Raw genomic sequence first — 14492 nt, forward strand, 5'->3', positions numbered from 1 at the left:
AGTCTAAGCAAAAAGCACGCATATATAAAGGTGTTTTAGGTTTGAAGACTAGAGTCCTGCTTGGGTATTGGTAGTCATTGAAGTAATAAAGCATCAAAAGCCAAGACATAATAAGTCATGGGAGGAAAGAGTTTATATCATGGACCACGTTTGGTTAAGGACAAATAAATTCTTAGTTCAAGAAGCAGACACACACCCTCATGTAGAAAGGAATAGAAGGCAGAACTCATCAAGTTTGTAAGAAAGAGCCAAGTAAAGAGGAAGAAAGGTAATAAATGCTGAGTGAAAAATATTCAGCAGCTGGACTAGGGCCTAAGGGTATATATAGGCCCCCTGAGCCCACAATGGAACAGTCAATGATTTTTAAGGACAAAAACCAGCTGGTAGCACTTTAGTCAAGGTAGTCCTTAAACTAATGGCAAAAATTACAATGACATACCTATGAAAGTTCTTGCATGATCATCATGAATACCAGATGAACTCATTATGCTCAGCCCTATCACAATGAATACTAAATGAACCCATAATGATGGGACACTTAAAATAAAGTATTGCCCTGTAAAAAGTTACTATCAAGTGAGTTAGTTATTTTTTTCATGGGCTCTACACTGTAGGTCAGTAACAACAACAGGGTTTTTCAGGTCCCTCTATTTTATCAAAGGTATGGTATTTAGACACAGATCAGGCAGAAAAGATGAGAGCACTTTTACGTTTTTTTTTCTTGTTTTGGCTGAAGGAAGTAAGTGGCTGCTTTTAAATCTACCCTCTTTAAAAGTGGCATGAAATCAAATTTTATAGAACAAGGCTAATGACCATAGGAGACTAGTATATCAAGCATTTTCAGGCTTCAGGCAGGGTCATATCTAGAGTAGCCATTTCAAATGCTGACAAAGCCTCCTTTAAGCAGAAGCCTGTATTCTACAAGAAGAATACTATGAGAGAAAATAGCATTCTTTACCTGTTTAACCCAAGGGTGTATGTTTTTCTTTACCCTCAGCTGTCGGGTCTGGGCCTCAGTCAATCCAAGGCATTTTGAAATTTGCTTATCTGAGAATCCTATCTCCTTTGCCTTTTTCAGAGTTTCCTCTGGAATGGAGTCACTAGGATTTAATGCGAAAGAAAGGTTCAAAATTAGACTAAGAATAATGTACAATGTGACATTTCCTTCTTTCCAATGGCCCTACTTTTCCACCTTCAAATATGTTCCAAAACATAATATATTAAATAATCTCTCTCTGATAGACTTTATCTTCCCTTTGAGCTACTGTTAAATCTCTCACCTTTTTTTCATTACCGAGCCAGTGGTCTTTATCTGTCACTTTTACTTCCCTTCTTGCCTTCTGAAAACTTACTTCAATTCCTCATTACTCACTGAATCTATCTGCAAAATATCTCCTTTTTGCCAAATCCAATTACATTTTAAAAGTTATCTCCTTCTTCTTGTCAGCATTTAACTCTATTCATCTGGCATTCTCTTTTTAATTCAATTCATTTCAACTTATTAAGTCCAAGTGTCTGTTACACACCATGCTCAGTAATGGAGATACAAAGACAAGAAGAAAAGTAGTCTTTGCCCTCAAGGAACTTACATTCTATTTCTTAAAACTCCTCCTTTGACTTCTACAACACTGACTGTATCTGATTTTCCTACAACTTCTCTAACTGCTACTTTGTTGTATTCTTTGCTAATTCTTCTTCCTTTTTTTTGTTGTCTCTTCCCCAAGATACTTTCCTCACCCCTCTGCTCATTTCTTCCTACACCTGTCCCTCCAGGAATCTTATCCACTCACATATTTTCATCTATCACCATTATACTGTAAGGCCCAACTGCATTTGCCTTCTGACCTATTACTCTAATTTCAAATTTCCAAATACCCAAAATATATCTTGACCTAGAAGTTCCACTATTATCCTGGATTCAGTACATTAAAAACTGAACTCATTCTTTTTCTCCCCTCAGGAAACCAACTCTCTTTCCCAACTACCACTTTTCTATCAGCTTCCCACAGAAGGAACAATAGAACCATCTTTGATTCACCCTTCTTCACCCTGTCTAAACAATTATTAATTTTATTTTTATGGGTTATATAACAAAAAATCCAAGTCCTAATTTGTGGACAGCATTTCCAAAATATTCAAGACAAATTAAATTAAAACTACAAAAAGTAGATACCTCCTTAAAGAGTACTGTCACAAAATTAATAAAATCATAGGATTTAGAACTTGAAGGTATCTTAGATATCATATAATCCAGACCCCTACAGGTGAGAAAACTAAGGCCAACAGAAGCTATATAATTTGTCTAAGATCTGGCAGGTAGTGTGAGAATAAACATGGGGCAGCTAGGTGGTACAGTGGAGAGAGCTCCAGTCTTGGAGTCAGGAGGACCTGAATTCAAATCTGGCCTCAAACACTTGATACTTACTAGCTGTGTGACCCTGGGCAAGTCATTTAACCCCGATAGCCTCAGGAAAAAGAAAAGAGAAAGAGAAAAAGAATCAACATTTAAATCCAGATCCTTTGCCTTCAAATCCAGGAATCTTTCAATTTATCAACATAATTCTGTGAGCTTAAGTTTAAATGAACCAAGCCTATCTATCCTATTCTCTGATCTTCTTTATTTAATTCATTCATGTCTTGTATTTGGAGCTAAGATGGAAATTATGATTTTAAGAGGGATTTATTTCTGCTTTTTTTTTTAGTGTGAACACTGGTTTTATTTGTATAGTTATAACTCTTCTCTGTCAATACAGTCTCTATTACACTCCAATTCTCTAAATTTCCTGCTGCTTCTCTGATCAATGCTATAGGTTGCCCCAGAGAATTCAATTTCTCAAGAATTCTGTACCTTTTCCCCTTTGTCCTTTTCCTTGTTGAATAACAAAAGTGGCCAATCAATCACCAAGTCTTCAGTTTAGATTTACTATGTGACTAGTCCTCTTTTATGTGCTCTTGGAAAGAAATAAGATAAGACCCCTTCCTAAGGAGCATTGGGTTTTATTGGGGATGAAGACATAACCAGAACACAATCCATGACAACTTAGAAGGATATATAGAAGTTTATAAACAGCAAAATTACATGATTCAACAAACACTTAGTAAGTACCTACTAAATGAAAAGCACTAAGCTAGGTGTCGGTGAATTTTAGATAAGATATGGTTCCTGTGTTCAAGAAGCCTATTGGCTAAGTAGGAGACAAGACACAAGTACAGATAATAATACAAAATATGACGTCTCTAGGACAAAGTCATTTCTAAGCAGGGAGATCTAGGAAGGCTTCATTAGAGAGTGGCAAATGAGTCACACTTTTTAAAGAATATAACTCCATCAGTAAATAAGGAGAGTGTTGCAAAGAATAAGAAAAGAGTGGGATATGGGCTAGAATTGTTAAAGTTTAGTGGATGGATTGGGACTTTGAATAGATTATAAAGGAAGATTAGAGTCTGGATGGGTAGACAATAGAATGAAAGTTTTCCAAACAGGAAAAATGGTATGACCAAAGGTTTAGAAGTTGGAAAAATAAGCTGTGTTTAAGGGACAGTTAGGACAGATGCAAGGATCTGTGTTTCAAACAGAGTCATATCATCTTACAATAAGAAGGACTTTTAGAAGCAACCTGCAGAGAGGTGATACACTCAAAGTACAGAGAAAGACATACACTTTTGGACTTGGCTACTTTGTGGATTGATTTTCTATGACCATGATTATTTGTCAAAAGGATTTTGTGTGTGTGTGTGTGTGTGTGTGTGTGTGTGTGTGTGTGTGTATTTTAAAAGCAATCTGTATTAAATAGAAATTGATGGTTTCATATACAATCCTCTTTTTGTGCTCTGCTGTTTACATGGAAATGTTCATCTTGGAGTGTTTAAGCTGAGAGAAATATATAAAATTATTTTTTTAAAAAATAGGACTTAAGCTATATAAGGAAACAGTGTGATTATTTCCCTAGCACCTAGGACAGTGTCTTCTACAGAGTAGGCACTTAATAAATAAATATTATTATTGTTACTTGGGACAAGGTGAAGGCTGTTGTTGCCAAGATCAGTTACTGCTGATACTAAAGCTTTCAAGTGGATGTGAGGAGGATGGAATCCACTGGAACCTCAATTTTTCACTTGAGTTTATAAGTCAATAGTAACTGGATCCTACCACTGTTGCTATGAGGGCAAAAGGGATTTGAATCAAAGACTGTAAACTAGAAGCTTGTAAAGACAAACAAAAAAGGAATCACCTCCTCCGTTGCTACTTTAGGTATAAATCTTCTCTAGTCAACTTGTAACTGGGCCTTCACCCAAGTTTAGAGTAGTTTCAAATGAAAGGTTGGCTTGGTAGGGCTGGGCCAAAATTATTGAGGCTCTTGCTATCTCATGGCTTCTATTTACTTTTAATTTAGCAGGAGAAATAAAAAAGGAAAAGTTTCATGAGTACCTCTGTTTCTACCTTCATTGCCAAGAATATGTTTGCCTTTTCAATAAGCCAATTTTTAATGTGCAAGCAAGCATTAATCTAGAGAATGGAAATACTTAACAAACAAGGTACTATTCTATGTTGTAGGTTTTGAAAGGTGTTTTTTTTATACATACATCGAAGCCAGAGTTTTGCTAGTGCCTCAAAAATCCCATTAAAGTTTAAACATTTGAAAAAAAAGACATATTTGCTTTTATTCTTCAATTGTACTTAAACTGAAGCTCTCAGAAACAGACTAGTTATTGAAATACACTACCATATGCCAGTAAAGCCCTGATATACTTCTGACTCGCTGTAGAATAATACCATCTGCTAGAACATACCTTGTGACTTAAAAGTGAGGAAACACCATGTCTGAAAAGGTGAAAAAAATTACTAGGAAAAGGACTATGATGGGCATTTCTTAAACTCTAAAAGTAGAAATCCAATTTTATTTTGTCTATTTTGGTTCCTTCTTTCCACTGGCTCTTTCCTGTTGAAAGATGCCTTTCCTAATTGTTTAGAAGGCTTATTTTCTCCCAGGGTGCTGTGCTTACTCCATCTAACATCATAAATTCATCCTGTTAAAACAATATGTTAAATGCACTAACATTGTTGAAACAGCACTACCCTGTTGTGGGTTCAAGTTCCTGCTTTTCTATTTATTATGTGACATTAGACATTAGACATGCATGATAAAGACATTAGTCTGCTGAAGAAAAGATTTATGGAGGATGTGATAGTTATCTTCAAGTATCTGTCGAGCTATCATGAAGAATGATAAATGTTCTTGGCACCAAAGAACAGAAGTAAGAGCAATGTATAGAAGTTGAAGATACATAGATGTGATGATGCAAAGGAGTTTCCCAATAATTTAAGTCATAAAAAAGTAGATTGGGCAGTAATGAGTTCCCTTCATAAGAAGTCTTCAGTAGAAGGCTGACTCATTAGAGATGCTGTAGCAGAAATTCTTGTTCAGGTACACATCGTTATGTGGCCTTTGAGAGTTTTTCCAAACACAAAGTTATGTAAAGCCACCTAACGTTTCTAGATCTCAATTTACCCAACTGCAAAATGAAGAAGTAGATAGCCTCTAATGCTCCTTCCAGATCTTATAAAAACTATAAGAATAAGAGGATGCTAGCCTGCCTATTTCCATAGTAGTCCTACTATCCCAGCCCCAGAAGCTTCCCTGGGAATCCCAGGCATTAAGAGAGGAGATCAAAAGCCTCACAAGATAGAGAAAGGTCATTCAAAGCAGAGGAGGAAGCTGAGATTGCCTAAGTGTTAAGAGCTCCCAGATGTCCTATTCTCTAGCAATCCATAGGTTGAGAGGATTTGCATCTTCAGAGGTTAGTCACCTATAATTACTGAAAGGTTTTATTATGGTATAGTGGAACTATTTGTAATCTGTCAGCTATTATTGCAAGCCAACCTTGTTAGAGTTGATCTTACATTATCAGTTGTGTTTAGTTGGTTGTTGTCCTTCATTCTCAAAGAAGACCAAAATAATATCACTATGTTAGAGTCAAGTTACAATGGGTCTGACTATGGCTGATGAAACCAATAGGAGCTCGGAATGCTCCACTACATGTGGGGCACATATAGTACATGTGAACATGTGGGGTGGATTCTCCAAATGCGTGCATCTCGCATTTCTCCACTTCAATTCTGCTTTGTTCATAGAGCACAGCACCTTCTCTGATGAGGACATGCCATTTTGAGCAGTCCTGTGCCGCTGACTGCCATATCACACAACTGATTCCAAAGTTCTTAAGACAGACCTTGAGATTGTCCTGGTATTGCTTCTTCTAACCACCATGTGAACACTTGCCCTGTGTGAGTTCTTTATAATATAGTCTTTTAGGCAAGCATATATTTGGCATTGGAATATCTGACATTCAGTTAAAAGCCCTGAAATTGCATTTGGGCTGAAAAATGTGTATTTGTTCCTTCTCACATTTACCAGTGCTATTTTACTCTCTCCTTGAACATTCATGCCTCTTTTTTAAAACATCCCCAGCACATTAGACAAAGAAAAAATTGAAGTACTATATATACTGTTAGCAAAGACACTAATTTCTTTCAAAACTTAAGTTCTCACCCTATACAAATGAAAAACGAAAATATAGAAAAGGTAGAGAGTCAGAAATAGTCCTAAATCAAGGGTTCTTGATTTGGGGGTATGAATCTGGTTTTAAACACACACATATTTAATATATATTTTTAATGTTATACAGTTGATCATGTATAATTAATATATATGATAAAATAACATTCTAAAATATGTATTTGATATTCCATATGTATTTAAATATATTTAATTGTATTTCAGTAAAATTGGTTTCCTTTGTAATACTGTATGTTTATTTTATGTAGTTAAAAACATAATTCTGGGTCTATAGGCTTTACCAGATGGCCAAAAGGGCCCAAGCCACCAAAAAAAGGTTAAGAAGCCCTGTCCTAAAAAAATATTGGATTCAACAGTGCCACCTATGTCCAAGTCACATCCCCACCTCTATTTTCCCCTCATCTGGAGATGTTCTCTCCTAAACCCCAACAAACTCCCAGTATTCTACTGTCCCACCCTCTTCCCCTTTTCTTTTCAGACAAGAAGGGGATCTGAAAAGGTATTTTTTGTTGTGTTAGTGCTCCCTGGCATAATACAAATGAAAGAAATGCCTCCAGAAGACAACAGTGCTCATAACAAAGGAACTAATCAAAAGTTATGACAATTTAAGGATGAATGAAGTACCTAGAAGATTCCTCATATCATAATTTGTAGTTGATTATTCCCACCACCTCATTCTTTGTAGTAGCAAAAAACCAAAAACATAGTAGATGCCAATAAGCTATGAAGTCATTAAGCAGATTGTAGTACATAAATGTAATGGAATATTACTATACCTTAAGAAATTTGAAGACTATAGGAAAACATAAGAAAATTTATATGAATTGATATAAAATGAAGTACACAGAACCGGGAAAATAGCACACACAATGACTCCAAGTGTAAATGGAAAGAACAATGAAAACATAAATACTATCTAATTATAATAGCCAAATTTGATCCTAAAGACAAAAACGGCAAATGCAGCTCCCTCTCCTCTTTGTAGATGTGGGAGGCTATGAGTGTTGACTGCTTCATATTAGAGGAAGAATTGTAGCCTTCTAATTGGTGCCCTTGCTTTAAATCTTTCACTACTACCAAAATTGCCAGAGTAAATTTCTTTAAGAGTAGGACATACAAAAGGCATGTCATGCTCCTACTCAGTAAATTCCAATGGTTCCCTACTACCTTTTGAATCAAATACAAACTCCTCTATTTGGCATTTAAAGCTTTCACAGATTGGAACTTTTCTATCTTTAAAGACTCCTTACACGTTATTCTCCTCTGTTAACTGATGGACAGCAGATTCTATGATCTAATCATACTGTCCTATTTGCTATTCTTCCCATACAACAATCCATTCTCCAATCTCTGTTTCTTGGTCCAGACAAATGTATAGAACATGTTGTGCCCTGTGCCTAGAATTTTCTTCCTCTTCACCTCTACCTCTTGGAATTCCTGGTTGCTTTCAAGATTCAGATCAAATACCACTTATATATGATGCCCTTCCCAGTCTCCCCACCCCACTCTCCAGCTTCTAGGCTATTATGTTGCTACTCTGTACATATCTTACCTATTTGTGCCTTCTTTTCTTGTTAGAATATAAGCTCCTTGAGGAAAGAAACTATTTTTGCTTTTATCTTTCATCATATCTAAGCACAATGCCAGACAGTAAGTACTTCAAACACTTAATAAATTATAATTTTTTTATTAATTGAATTCCAACCCAACACAGATTTTAAAGGCTGCTATTATAGTTGCTTTCTTTAAGTATAGAATGAGTTACCATGACACAAAAATATACAACCATGTTACTTGTTACCTTAGATAGCTTAGTAAATATTCCACCAGCACTGTGAATATGAACACAAGTTCCAGATGAAAGATATTTCTCAATACTTCATTTATATACAATCTACTGTTCTAGGTTTTAATCTCTAAGCTTTCATGAAATGAAGCAAAGCAATTGATGTCCATTCCCTTGTCTCACAAAATAGATGCTGATGCTGACCCACAATACCAATTAGTGAAGGCACAGCCAAGCCAGATTTCCCCAACCCAATTCAGTGTTGCCTAAGTATGAGTGAAGGGACTTAATCCCAAGGAAATGAGTGAATTGTTTTTCTGTATATTTCACTCTCTTCTATCTGCCACTGAAAAACAGAGGGCTGGCAGTCATTTCATTACCGACAGAGGAAGAAAACTGGCGTCATTTGCAGCTTGTTCTGATATAAAATTTTATTTTGTATCCCATTATAATAAAATAAAAGAAGAGACAGTCTGAAGACATGATTCATTAGCCTTTGTCCAGTGACTTAAATAAGGTTAAGCCTCTTCATAGTCAGACATGGGATAAATAATCTTACACAGGTGTGAAACTAATGTTCCAATATGGAGAAGCAAATGCCTTATCTTCTTCACCAGCTTGAATTGGAAAGCCCTCCACTTTGCCTGTTCTAAAAAGGATCTAATCTTTAAAACAAGTGAACGCTAAATAAATAAATAAATAAAACAGCCTAGGTAAAAGCTGATTTGGGGACCATGAACTGGTTTTTTTTTTTGTTTAAATGAAATGTTCATTTTAGAACAATACAAAGCACGAAATAACAGAAAAACAGACGGAAACATAAGCCCTAAATTGTAAATGAATATTCCTCAGATGAATTGTGCTTTGAAGGCAAAACATATAGCATTGCATTCATATCAGAGTGCAAATTTTAGGACTATTGTTTCAAAGTGAAATGTTTTAAACTAATTGGGGTATACTTATCCAAGCACACATTGTATCAAGACACGTAAAATGTATTCACCTTATTTTTGATATACATTTATCTATATTGCAATGTCTTCACCTTGACCCTTAAATATATTCACAGACACAAGGCACACAAATATGTATATTTCCTTGTTCCATAGCCACCAAAGTTGCTACCTATTGATAACATATCTACTTTGATTCTCACCCCCCCCATCCCCACAGCTTTCCTTACTTCATAGTTCAAGGGCAAAATCTTCAAAGCTTGCACTCTCACCATTCCATGGCTGGATTTAAATAATAAAATGATAAAAGAACAAGCGGCTATGATTCCAGCCTCAAAAATCTTCTATTTCTCAATATATACCAACACAAAATGACAGTTTGAATTTTTAGAAGGGAAAAATGTTTTCAAACCAGACAATCAGACTTTTTACACCCTCTGCCATAATCATTTAATGGTTAGACAGTGTTGCTCAGCTCCTACGGAGCTCGCTCTCCAGTGAGCTCTATAGTTTATAAACAATACAAGCCTCTCCCCTCTTTCTCTCTTCAGTTTCCAATGTAGATCTTGTTGTTGTTTAAAATTCTACCCTGTCATCTTTGAAACTTCATCCACTCACACTTCTTCAATAATAAATGATAAAAGGAAATGGAATCAATTCCCCTTAATGAGGAAAGTTTCACCTGGCATAGAGGAGCTGGGGAAATCTATTAACTGACTTAAGAAATGCCTGCAGCATCACAATTACCAAGGGAGTTGGTATACTTCACACAGGCCTCTCTTCCACTTGACTGGCTTTTATCTGATACACCAACTCACAAGTAATACTAAACAAATTTCCTCCAGATTGCACCAGCTCTAATGTGAAAATGAGCACTCCACTTGGCCTACGATTATTGGACGGGTTTACAATTTGATTATTATACTGGGTTTTTTTTAAAATCCCCCCAAAGCCAGAAGTTGAGATAAACTCAGGGCCTGATGTTTAATAATGTTGTTTGCTTTAAAAAGAGAAGCAAGATATATGTGTGTATGTATCCCATATAGATATGTTAATATAGATGTAGATATTCTACCTCACTACCTCCTCACAAGCTTCTCCAAGAGATTTGAACTAGATTCACTGATTATTTCTGGCATTTCACAAGCTCTTGAATAAATGGCAATTACAATGATGAGATCAGTGTAAAAGTTGTTTATCTCCTTGTCTTTACTTTTAAGGAGACACATTGTTACTTCTTTCCCCAGAGAAATGCAAAAGATAACTGTCAAAGGCAGCAATAACATTTAGAGAGGCAGGAGACAGAAAGCTATGTGATTATAGTAAATCCCACCCTTTCCACTATCCCATTTTTTTTTTTTTGATGATACTATGGCTGTAGCTCTACAGCAGCAAAACAGCCATGGGAGGGGGGCAACATTCAGTCAATCATTTTGCTGTATCATGTATATGACACACCACATTAAGATATTTTTTAAAAAATGGTATCTGAATTTTTCACTATCCATTTGGGGTTATGGTTATTTGGGTTCATCAATTTAGCTTGCTCATAGATCCAAATGTTTAATTGAGCTATGGCAGGTGGTTTTTTTCCCTGAATCTATACACATAGAATATCCACATTACATTGATTCTGGGTTGAGGGAAGAGAAGCCCTAGGACCCATTACCTTTAAAGTAAATCAAGTTGATTTCTAAATACCAGTCTTAGATACTTGAGTCTTATTTAAAAAGAAAACAGCACTGGTTCTGAAATGAGCAATGCTCTTGTATGGTTAAAAATTTCACTTTGTACTTATTGTAGCCAGGTGCCTTGGACAAAGTAGGCACTCAATAATAAGTGATTGTTGAATTAAATTAACTTTGGTTATATTTTATCTCCTCACAAATAGAAGCGAAGTGCAAAAATGAAGATGAAGCAACAGAGAGTGACTCAAAAATAACTATTGTCTGTCCGTTCTAAAGTTCTCAAAACATTGCTACCACTGATCAGGAATCTGGCATCCATTGACCAGACTGAAAACTGAACTAAAGGGTAGATGACCACAAGACAAGTGGTCACTCACCATACCAGTATCCATGGAGATGAAAATATGCTTATAGCTAATTTCTGCATCTTCTCACTCCAGAATGAATGTGCTTTCCACTCTTCTATAAAGTTTATAAAACCGCCAAAGGAGTCCATGACCCAAAAAAAAGAGCCTTTACATAATCAATACTAATTGAATTCAATTGCAATGCTAATTGAAAGCAGCCACCAAATATTATTGGAGTGTAGCATAATGGATGAATCATGAAGGTCCATATTCAAATTCTGTCTCTGTGACCCTGGATAAACCTCAGAGTTCCAAGCTGCTCTCTAAGACACATACACCTTGGTGGAGGGGTTCCCCACACTAATGAGCATAAGCTCTTTTGAGAGTAAGGATTGCTTCGTCCTTTGTATTTGTATCCCCATGTACATAGAAAGTATTTAATAAATGCCTGTTGACTGATTAAATAATTATTGATGTCACAAGGTCAGAACTGGAAAAAAAAGTTTGTTTTTTGGTTTTTTAATCTACATAGTTAATAAAATCCTCAGGGGAGCAGCTAGGTGGTACAGTGGATAGAGCACCAGCCCTGAGTTCAAATTCGACCTCAGACACATAACACTTACTAGCTGTGGGACCCTGGGCAAGTCACTTAACCCCACTGCCTAGCCAAAAAATAAAATAAAATCCTCAGGTCTTTTCCAATAATCCATGTCACTTAATGCATTGAGTCTAGACTCAGGAGATAAAGTGGAATGTTTTATTGCACCTTAATATAAAACTATGATTGAATAGGGATTCTTTGATATTTTACATTTCATTGTTTCTGCTTCAGAATATCAAAAATCAACTTTAATTGTAGCTTTATACTTTTCTGAAGCTTCACTACAGTATGTTTTTAAATCAAGTCATGTTCCTACAAAGCTGTTTTCAAAATTTACCTTTTATAGTCCCAAGGACATTAGCAAGAGAAGGAATTCTCCATAAATAACTTTCTGTTGACTTCTAGAGGCCATTACTCAGAATCTTATTAAATTGCTTAGCTGAGGCCAACCAGCTGCATAACTGGTCCATAGTATTTTTCTGCAGAATGTAATCTGGTCAGGACTAAATTTTCCTAGCCCTTGAATGAAAAAGGTGAAGATGTTGTGAAGGTGAAAGAAAAAGGTGAAGATATGTCGTGGGTCGCAAAAGACACACTTAGCTCTTTCTAAGTGAGTCTAGAACATTCTTTAGAGTTGAATATTTGGTGACATGTTATGTTTGTTGCTGAAAGAATGACAATCTGTATGGCAATCCAATTTTCTCAGTTGTTTGGACATCTTCAAAGGAAAGGGGAGATCTAAGTGAAAATCAGTAAAAATACTAGTAATTATTCCTGCTCTCTGACATTAATGATACTCAGTTCAAAGGACAAATTGTGAGAACCACTCCATAGACTTCCTACAGTAAAAAATTCACTTGTTGCCTCAGCAAACAAGTGCTTACTATGTGCCAAGTGTTCTGGACCAGCAGTGGAGAACCTGAGGCTTCATGGCCACATGTGGCCCTCTAGGTCCTCAAATGTAGCCCTTTGACTGAATCCAAACCTCAAAGAACAAATCCCCTTAATAAAAGGATTTGTTCTGTAAAAGTTGGACTCAAAGGGCTGCACCCAAGGACCTAGAAGGCCACCCGTGGCCTCGAGGCTACAGGTTCCCCACCCCTGTTCTACACTGTTGAAGTAAATATGGTACAATTCAATTGATCCATAGACAAGGGGTCCAAAGCACTGTGCCTCATAAATTAGTTAATGAATTATTTGATTGATTAATACTGCTGTGTGAAAGAGGAAGTGTAGCATAGTGGCTTGGATTTAAGTGTTGTCTCCGATTTCTGTTGACTGTGTGACCTTGAGCAAGTGCCTTCATTTCTCAGTGTGCTGGACTAGACAGCTCTCTAAGACTCTAAGATGCAGAGAATATATTGGTATCCTTTTGTTTGATCTCTGTTTCTTTATCTGTATTTTTGGTCAATAATTAGAAGCTAAATCAAAATAACAAAATGCAATACTTTTTCAGGGAAGGTAATGTGGTGCAAGTTTAAATATTCTCCTTCAGAAGCACTTTTCCCAGAAATCGCAATAAAATTTAAATTTTCTCTCAAAAAAATATATTGGCTGAGGGAGTTTTCTTTACCCAGGTGTTCCCTATGCCATTTGAAATTATTCGCCACTATTCCTGTTGGTGAATGAAGACATATGTGGCAACTTTATGATATTTTTATATTTAACTTTTTGTTTGTGCACATTGGTCACGATAGCCTTCTTGAAAATTCTATTGTTGGTTGTCACTGCCCACAGGCCATGCCATAGAGTTGGTTCTCAGCTCCAGTGTAAATTCAATCCTTATCACTACCATTACATAGGCAGGGAAGGCTTAAACCCTTATAGTACTCTTTGGTTTCTCACTCTCATCTGCCCTACCCAGCAAATCAGTTATGAAGATATATTGATTCAATCTCCAAAACAGTTGGTTTCCTATGTATCATTTCATATACCTTCATATGTAACATATGGCTTCCTATGTAACATATGGCTTCATATGTAACAGTTGGTTTCCTATGTATCATTTCATACACCTTCATATGTAACATATGGCTTCCTATGTATCATTTCATATACCTTCATATGTAACATATGGCTTCCTATGTAACATATGGCTTTCTATGTATCATTTCATATACCTTCATATGTAACCTATGGCTTCATATGTATCATTTCATACACCTTCCTATGTAACATACGGCTTCCTATGTATCATTTCATACACCTTCCTATGTAACATATGGCTTCCTATGTATCATTTCATACACCTTCCTATGTAACATATGGCTTCCTATGTATCATTTCATACACCTTCCTATGTAACATATGGCTTCCTATGTATCATTTCATACACCTTCCTATGTAGCATATGGCTTCCTATGTATCATTTCATACACCTTCCTATGTAGCATATGGCTTCCTATGTATCATTTTCAGACTCCTGAGCTTCGTCGATAGCGTTCCTCTTCATCACAAGGTCCTTAACGATTTCGTGGTCTTTGCACCTTTACTCTATCTAACCCTGCTCTTAGGAAGGAAGCCAATTTCAATCATTTAC

At 36.2% G+C, this 14492-nt stretch overlaps 1 protein-coding gene across 1 annotated transcript in view; it reads right to left on the reverse strand.

Annotated features, from left to right (window-relative positions):
- Positions 1-14492, reverse strand: part of CPS1 (carbamoyl-phosphate synthase 1) — a 151648-nt gene that overhangs the window by 47560 nt on the left and 89596 nt on the right. Inside the window, 1 exon segment of the mRNA XM_021008717.1 lies at positions 959-1100. Within this exon segment, the coding sequence (XP_020864376.1) occupies positions 959-1100 (142 nt within the window).

Source organism: Phascolarctos cinereus, unplaced genomic scaffold, assembly GCF_003287225.1.
Source record: "Phascolarctos cinereus isolate Bilbo 61053 unplaced genomic scaffold, phaCin_HiC Scaffold_7;HRSCAF=346, whole genome shotgun sequence".
In the NCBI taxonomy this organism is placed as follows: Eukaryota; Metazoa; Chordata; class Mammalia; order Diprotodontia; family Phascolarctidae; genus Phascolarctos; species Phascolarctos cinereus.